Source organism: Simochromis diagramma, unplaced genomic scaffold (genome assembly GCF_900408965.1).
Source record: "Simochromis diagramma unplaced genomic scaffold, fSimDia1.1 OVJJ01000302.1, whole genome shotgun sequence".
Lineage (NCBI taxonomy): Eukaryota > Metazoa > Chordata > Actinopteri > Cichliformes > Cichlidae > Simochromis > Simochromis diagramma.
In genome coordinates, this window is record NW_024386792.1 from 10,728,547 (window position 1) to 10,737,720 (window position 9,174).

The 9,174-nt window shown below is 36.5% G+C and overlaps 1 protein-coding gene across 1 annotated transcript; it reads left to right on the forward strand.

Moving 5' to 3' along the window:
• Positions 1 to 1,542: 1,542 nt before the first annotated feature.
• LOC120729031 lies at positions 1,543 to 8,795 on the forward strand. Its single transcript, XM_040024411.1, has 5 exons — positions 1,543 to 2,504; positions 2,626 to 3,063; positions 6,845 to 6,988; positions 7,216 to 7,277; positions 8,407 to 8,795. Exons 1-5 carry the CDS (start codon positions 2,468 to 2,470, stop codon positions 8,527 to 8,529), a joined length of 804 nt encoding a protein of 267 aa, XP_039880345.1. The 5' UTR covers positions 1,543 to 2,467; the 3' UTR covers positions 8,530 to 8,795.
• Positions 8,796 to 9,174: the final 379 nt, after the last annotated feature.

Genomic DNA, 9,174 nt, shown 5'->3' on the forward strand with positions numbered 1-9,174 from the left:
ATCCTATAGACCAACGAGAATCATCAAGGCTAGTAAACATTAATTTAAATTGACTGGATTTAGATTCACTCAGTCAATTCAATATTTTATATTGCCTTTATATTCTCTGGGGTTGAAAAACAGTGATGATAGCCCATGCAATACCTGCTTCTGCGACTATTGGTTAAATCCACAAAGGGTAGTGAATTTCAGAGCAGCAAAATGTTTTTTGTTTTTTTTTTGTCCACACAACATCCAATCTTAGAGTTACCCCATCTGTCAAATCTGCACACTTTAACTCCTGAGCACAACAATTCAACTCAATTCAGTTCAATTTATATTGCATCAAATCCCAACACCAATCAACTCAAGATGCTATATATTGTAAAGACTCTACAACGAGATAGTGTACATGAACATCTGTGTAGCACATTGATTTGTTTATATAGCTCAGAAACTGCCGTTGGTTTCCTAAGGCACCAACGGCTGAGGACAAGAGAGCGCAACCTGTCAAACCCTAGTGGTGACAAAACACCACTAGGTTGTGAAAGATGTGGCAGTCCTATTAAACAGCAGAATCAGGAAGAAGGCATATAAGAAAACTGTAATGTACCGGGGCACAAGGAACAACTGAATCAAATGTGGAACACTGTATTTCACATAGTTGTTGCAGTGGTATTAGGGGCAATAAAACCAGTAAACCCAAACTGTAAGATTCCAGTACATTGCAGACACAACATCAAAGGTCTCCGTCCAGAAAAGGTTCTAAGAATAGTTCAAATACTGTGCAGAACCCTCAAACTTGATAGAGGACCCAAGTTTGAGGAACATGGCGACAATGTAGGATCAAGTCAACAAGGTCCCAGTCTCACAGGTTTAGAGACCAGTCCATTCTGATCTGGCAACCACCAGTTGTGAAGAAACTAGTAGATGACTTGCTATGGGATGACTGATATTGGATGACTTTCTCTTCCTGTTGCTGTGTACAGATGTGCTTTATCTACAGGTTAATCTGATTAACTCATTTAATTACAAAACTTTACTTAAAGGATAAACAGATTTAGTAGAAATGTAACTCATGTTAATACTAATGACAGTGGTTTTATTCATTTTTCTTCAAGGAAATTCAGAAACTAATAAGATTAGAATGTATTTTTGTGAAAGCACTTTCACTTTCAACCTAGCTATGTAGTCTACAAGAAGTTACAACAATATAAAGTTGACAGTAAACCCAACGTTAACAACCCCCTGTTCTGTGAAAGTCACAGGAAACCCACAATGATAAACAGCCCCTCACAAGCACGCACAAACCTTCAGGCTGTTGAACCAGTATTAAGTGCAGAGTGTGATTTGTTTTATTGTCAGTAGTTTAGAATGTATTTTCAGAAAAAAAAACATATATATATATATATATATATATATATATATATATATATATATATATATATATATATATATATATATATACATACATACATATATATATATAGAGAGAGAGAGAGAGGGAGAATCAGCACAATTCAGAAACTAATAATATTAGGAAGTGTTATTTGTGACAGCACTTTCAAGATTACCTTTTTTATTTTTCCAAGAAATGATATTTGAAACAAATTGTAATCATTTTCCTTGTGTCCTTAAAGTCAAGGTTGGTCATCATACAGGCTCTGTCTCATGCTGCAGAATGACAGAGGATTGATCATCCAGTGTGGTATTATATAAAAAAAACCAATATAATCAACACCAAGTGAACTACAGCATCATCAAGAAACCTCAGCATTACTTTTCATACTGCAGTGTTTTGAAGGGTTTTTTTTATTCGGGCTCCACCCAAGTTATTTACACTGCCCATGGTCCCCTGATATCTTGCATAGATAATATTAATTATGCGCTGCTCATTATTGCTGCCAAATTTTAACACTGAGATCACCACCTAAAGGGAACCAATAACATAACGATAGATGGTCTGTTTAGAGGAGGATCTTAAATCAAAAAATTTGAATATTAATTTTTGATTCTGTTTGTGTCCTCCATCTTTGTTAATGTGGACATATTTTCTTTATTTATAACCCAACAGAGGGCAACTTCTTCAGATTCCAGTGATATAAAACATGGTTAAACAATATTTGTGCATGACTAGAAAGTCTAGGTATGTATAAATATTTAAAATGCATGTATAAATTGATTTTAATAAAAGCTTTCAATAAAGTGTAATTGATTATTGATTTTTTTTTTTTTTTACAGTGTGTGTGTTTTTTGTTGTTTTTCCTTCTTTTCTTTCTTTTTTTGTTCATTTTTGGAAAATGATCTTTCTGGTTACCATCATAACATCACTTAGTTTTGCACCTATAGAAAACAACCACAAAGAAATGTTCCATTCAGCAGGCCAATCACAACTTACATGTCCTTTAATGGAAAAATGTGCATAGGTCATGACATCTGTTAATAGGAAGTGTTGTTGTCTTCTAACTCCAGGTTATCGTCATTAGACATGGACGGGGTGCATGCATTTCTGGTTGTTCTTTTAGGTAAATCATCTAAATGTTTTTCAATATCCCATTTTAACAATAAACATTTTTCTCATTCTGAATGTTTGAAAATTGTGCATATGTGAACATACTTTAATTTTTGTTTGTTTGTGTCTTCCAGGAGCTTTATCTTCGAGTCAAGATCTGAGAAAGGAATCAGTGATAGAGATGAGAGTGAGACCAGGAGAAAACATCACTCTCTACTGTGATTGTAAATCATCAGTTGGAGTATACATAGTGTGGTACAGGAATTGTTCTCATGAGAAGCAGCCTTCCCTGGTATTAAAAACCTGGCTGGATCGGAATTCTCTTGACCCACACTCAGATTATGAGTCTACTTTCTTCCATCTCCTGAATCCATTTCCTGATTTTCATCTGGTAAAGAACAATTTATCTCAATCTTATAACCTGCTGATCACAAACATCACTGAGACTGATGAAGGCCTTTACTACTGCGGAACTGAAGAGCCCAAGGTTAAGGATGAAGAAAAAATTATCCAAAGATATGTGCGCACATATAGTAATATCACAACAAAGATCCTGCTTCATAAGGATTCTGGTGAGTCTTGCATTATATGTGCACTGTTTTTTAGCCCTTTGAAAAACTAACCACAGTAAGAAAATATGATCCGACATTATGATGTATTTTATAATGGACAGTTTGATTGTTTAGTAGATAGTAGGTAAATGATTATGATGATTTGCATGCCACCAGAATAAATTTAAAATGAAACAAGAAACATGCAATTTTTTTTTATTTTTTGACAAACGGAGTTGTAAATGAAATGCAAATTTTTTATGTTTTCTTTGTGGTGTTTTAACACTTTCCGTCCCTCAGAATGCTTTGCTTGGCCTTAAATAAAGCTGTCTTAAGCTTTTGCCAGTAAGCAAACTGCATTCTAAACTGAAATCAAGTCAATGACGTGGCCGTTACTAAATATTTTATTTATTTATTTATTCATTTTACTTCTTTAAAACAAGCTAGATGCTGTTACAGCACATTCTGGGTTATCCTCTATAATATCAACTACATCTGTAAAAAGCCCTCATCTTTGTGGCTAAAAGATGAGCCTGGTGTCAGAATGTAGATAAAAATGAGAACATTTATACTGTACAACTTCGTCTGAAGTTTTAAAGCACATATCTTGCAAGGTTATATGATCTTTTGTACTCTAATCTCTACTTTGTTATCATAATTCATAGACAATTAGCTTTGCTATTGAAACTATCATATATAGTAATGTTCAATGCTGGCAGTAGAGCAACAGAACAAAAAATAAACTTGAGCTTCAGATTTTGAGATTACTTAAAAACTGTTTTTCTTGCAACTTTGGTTGCAATTTTTTAGAGGAGCTAATATGTTTATTTCGAACATAAAAATTTTATATCACTTGCTCCTATATTTAAAAGTTGTATTTTGTGTTGTGATTCACTGTCCACAACCTAAATAGCATTTGGCTTAATCTGAGCTGAAAGCAGTTGAGATTTTGGTGAGGTCTGATGCAAAAATTCACAGAGGGTTCCTCCATTTGTTTGGATTTTCACTCATTCACACAGGGTCAAAATTATATGTACAGGTTCAAATATGTATAGTGGTGGCTGTGACACATTAAAAAATAACACATTACTGTAATCACATTATATTTTCCAGTAACATTTTACTGTACAAATTCAATAATGCAGCACATTACAGTTACAATTATGTTGTCACTTGCGTTACAAAGGTTCATTCATTTGCTGTGCGGCAGACAGAAACCATTTGCACATTGTTAAAATCAGGTGATTTTAGTTCATGTCTGAGAGGAGAAAATTGGTGGAGCAGTACAGCAATACAGCTTTTGAGGAGTGGACATTAATTACATTTTTATTGCACAAAAGGACACAAGCACGATGGTCAAGCGGAAACAGCTTCCAGGACAGAAACAACCACATTATACTGCTAACACAACATTAACTCTTTGCAAGCATCTACATACACAACATGCTAACACAAAGCTAGACAAGAACTGAGAGAAATTTTAAAGCTGAGAACAAACTGACTGATCTTCAACAGGGACAAAAAACAGTGATGAGCATTGAGGCTAATAGTCACCATTTCTACCTGTTCATGTTTCTAAAGTAGAATGACTGTGTTGATCATTTTCAAGTTTCTTTGAGCTGGTTTTAATCTTTGCTTTGTGTTGTCAGGTTAGTGTTCCTATCTAAAAACTGAAAGAAATATTGTACGTGTGTCCCCATTAAGATCGAGATTTGTGTTGGTACATGGGGCTGTAGCCTACATTAGCTAGTTATTATCAAACGATGTGTTTCAGGTCATTTTATGGAGTAATGACTAACTTAATGTAACATATGAGTAGTGTAACAAATAATTTTTCCTGGCAAGTAATTATGCAAAGCATAGCATTACTTTTAAGTAAAGTAACAAGTAATGTATTAAAAGGAGGTGCTGAAGGTTCTACAATGTCTTTGAACCAGACAAAGTCAAGGCATATTAATGTCTCATTAGTGATCACAACTGACTACATTTGGTAGTTTCTTTTTGGAAACATAACAATTTGTACAATAATTATAACCATAATAATTTATTTGTTAGCAATCTTTGGATTGACCAATACTCAGAACAATGGGAAAGTCCAAGGAACTAATTGAAGACCTAAGAAAGAGAATTGTATAAGTTGGGAAGGTCTCTTGGAGACCTTTCTAAATGACTGTAGAGTCCAAGATTATCAGTTGAGACAATTATAAATAAGTGCAACTTATTTGGATGTTGCCATTTTGCCAAGGAAGAAGACCCAGACAAACCCTGAAATAGGAGGAATCTGGTTAAGATGTTCAGGGGCAATTCAGTGCTCAAACATGCCATGAACTGAAAACTCCTCAAATGCCAGCATCACTGCCCACAGTGAATTGAGTTTTACATTTCCATGGACTGAGAGGGTGTTGACCAGTAAAGAAGTCCCTGCTCCAAAATCGACATCTTCAAGCTCGACTGACATATGCAGCTGCCCACACAGACGAGCCAAATACGTAATGGATAAAAGTCAGACATGAAAAAGAGTGAACTATTTGGCTACAATATTGAGAGGTATATTTAGAGGAGTAAAAGACTGGGAAGAGTGAATCTACAATAGGCAAGCAGCTTGGTGTGAAAAAATCAACTGTGGGAGCAATCATCAGAAAATGGAAGACATACAAGACCACTGATAATCTCCCTCGATCTGGGGCTCCACGCAAGATCTCATCCCGTGGGGTCAAAATGATCATGAGAACGGTGAGCAAAGATCCCAGAACCACACGGGGGGACCTGGTGAATGACCTGCAGAGAGCTGGGACCAAAGTAACAAAGGTCACCATCAGTAACACACTACAACGGCAGGGAATCAAATCCCACAGTGCCAGACGTGTTCCGCTGCTGAAGCCAGTGCATGTCCAGGCCCGTCTGAAGTTTGCCAGAGAGCACATGGATGATACAGCAGAGGATTGGGAGAATGTCATGTGGTCAGATGAAACCAAAGTAGAACTTTTTGGTATAAACTCAACTCGTCGTGTTTGGAGGAAGAAGAATACTGAGTTGCATCCCAAGAACACCATACCTACTGTGAAGCATGGGGGTGGAAACATCATTCTATGGGGCTGTTTTTCTGCCAAGGGGACAGGACGACTGATCCGTGTTAAGGACAGAATGAATGGGGCCATGTATCGTGAGATTTTGAGCCAAAACCTCCTTCCATCAGTGAGAACTTTGAAGATGAAACGAGGCTGGGTCTTCCAACATGACAATGATCCAAAACACACCGCCCGGGCAACGAAGGAGTGGCTCCGTAAGAAGCATTTGAAAGTCCTGGAGTGGCCTAGCCAGTCTCCAGACCTCAACCCCATAGAAAATCTGTGGCGGGAGTTGAAAGTCCGTGTTGCTCGGCGACAGCCCCAAAACATCACTGCTCTCGAGAAGATCTGCATGGAGGAATGGGCCAAAATACCAGCTACTGTGTGTGCAAACCTGGTAAAGACCTATAGTAAACGTTTGACCTCTGTTATTGCCAACAAAGGTTATGTTACAAAGTATTGAGTTGTATTTTTGTTATTGACCAAATACTTATTTTCCACCCTGATTTACGAATAAATTCTTTACAAATCCTACCATGTGGATTCATGGATTTTTTTTTTCACATTCTGTCTCTCACAGTTGAAGTGTACCTCTGGTGCAAATTACTGACCTCTGTCATCATTTTAGGTGGGGGAACTTGCACAATCGGTGGCTGACTAAATACTTTTTTGCCCCACTGTATGTTATCATCAGTCTACACAATGAGCTAACCTCGATAACTTCTGTTTTTCAGGTTCAAGTGAGAACCTTTGTTTTACAGCTTCAAGTGAGCACCATCATGAAACTTGTTGGATGCTACTTTATTCCTTGTGTCCAGCTTTTGCTGTTATCTCATCACTTCTCTCTTCTCTTTTGATTTATTACTGTCAGAAGACAGGTAAGTCCTCAACGTTTAATTTGTCTACCAAATTATTTTTCATCTATTTATTTCCGTGCTCATTTTGCCATCATGATTAAATTAAGTTTTTGTCTCTAAAATTGAAATATTTTCACTTTCTCTATAATTCTGATATTATAATTTTACTATGATTTTTCCTTTAATCTGGTTATAGTTGTTTTCTTTTGGTGTACTGAATTATAATAACACTATGTTAATTTCTATAGCTAAGACACCTCAGGATGATGAGAAAAGATACAGCAAAAGAGTACAGAAAAGATGGAATGAGGTAATTAAGAACTTTCATCAGTCTTTATATGTACTGATATTTAATATTTATAATACCGTATTTTCTGCACTATAAGGCGCACTTAAAATCCTAATTTTCTCAAAAATCGACAGTGCGCCTTATAATCCGGTGCGCCTTATGTATGAATTCTGGATTGTCGGAGCATTACGGCTACCGTAGTCAGGAGCCTAGCGGACTCGGAGTAATCTGGGTCCAAAACTCCATCCGCTTCAGTTCCCAAAGTCAAACGAACACTGCAGCATCACTGAGAGTTAAAAACTGTCTAAATTATTTCAACTTTAATAAAAATAATCAGCATTGCTGCTTTACCAAGTGTAACAATTAAGTTTAACATCCAGGCATCCATGAAAACAGAATTTATTAAATTTAACAGAGTTAGAAGTTAGCAGGAAGTTAGCTCGCTAGTTTCAACCTAAACATGATATTGCATGTTCTGACTGAGAGATTTCTGAAAAATTTAAAACATACTGCTCTGCTATCACTTCCAACATAAATGAAGACAGAAAACTAAACAGCAGTGACATTTGTAGGGTTACTGTAGTTGGACTAGCTGATATATAATGATCTGCTACGTGATCGCTAGCGACACAGCTATGTTAGCCTAACAAACAGTGAAGCTGGAGGATGAACGCTAACTTTTTCCACTCCATAAAAGTTAACATGAGGGTTCCCGATGATGAGGGACAAATGCAATCGCATGTCGGGATGCTGTAAACTGACCAAACTTCAGGAGAACAACTGGAATAATCCATCCACAATACGCGGTTAGTCATTAATATACTCCCAGCAACACTGGAATAGAGCAGCTGCGAGAGGATTCAACATTAATGAATCAATAGTACGGAAGTGGAGGAAGCAAGAAGAATGAGTTGAGTAAAGTTTGACTTATCTGACTGTTTTGTTTCGCTTACTGCGCCTTATAATCCGGTGTGCCTTATGTATGAAAACAGACCGTTCATCGACAGTGCACCTTATGGTGCCTATGGTCCGAAAACTACGGTACTACTAGCATTTATTTTCTGCTGTTCCTCATTAATGTTTAGCAGTGAATTAATTTTAGCATATTAAATCAATAGATGATGATAATTCTAAATAAATATATCTTTAGGATGAAGAACTGTGTTATGCTGCACTGGAATTCCGCCAGTCGTCACAGAGACCAAAGAAGACGATAGCCCAGAGCTCAGATTTCAGCACTTACTCTGCCATTAATACTGACAGCATGCAATGAACCCATCAGTGCAACAGGCTGTATAATGAATTCTATACTCTATACTTATATTTTATACTTTTGGTGTTTGTACTTATTAATTCATGTTTTGTTCACAACAGTGTTATCACAATGGGATTTATTACATCCCACAGAATTGCTTAGATCTGTGAAAGTAAAAATATATTTACTTTGTTTGCCAAGAGGATTATGCTATAGTCTTTAAGTTAGATATGTGAAACAGTTTCGCTTTACTTTTTATGCAAGCAATGTAATACATCTGTAAAGTTTATTAAAAACATTTCACTTGTTTCCATTGTTTGTGATTATTCTTCATTTTTCTTACTGTTGGTCTTGAGAACTACTGTGTATTATTCAGCCAAAAAATAGAATAGAAGATTGGAAAAATGTTGCCTGGTTTGAGTCTCATATCTTAATTTCTGCTGCGAAATTCACGCATCATGTTTAGAATGTTGTGTAACTTTCAGGCTGGTGTAGAGTAAATGTGTTGGGGATGTTTGCTTGGCACATTTTTGGCCCGTTAGTACGAACTCATTTAAACACCACACTCAACCTGAGTATGATGAGTAGATGTCGTCCCATCCAGAACAGTTAAATCCTTCCCCCAAGGGCGTAGATTTGGTTTTGGCATTGGTGGGGACGGAT

Bases quoted from the DNA above. Each gene is read 5' to 3' on its own strand.
- LOC120729031 (XM_040024411.1), top strand. From the start codon at position 2,468: ATGGACGGGGTGCATGCATTTCTGGTTGTTCTTTTAG. The intron at 2,505-2,625 runs GTAAATCATCTA...TGTGTCTTCCAG, and splicing joins ATTTCTGGTTGTTCTTTTAG to GAGCTTTATCTTCGAGTCAA. The intron at 6,989-7,215 runs GTAAGTCCTCAA...TAATTTCTATAG, and splicing joins TTATTACTGTCAGAAGACAG to CTAAGACACCTCAGGATGAT.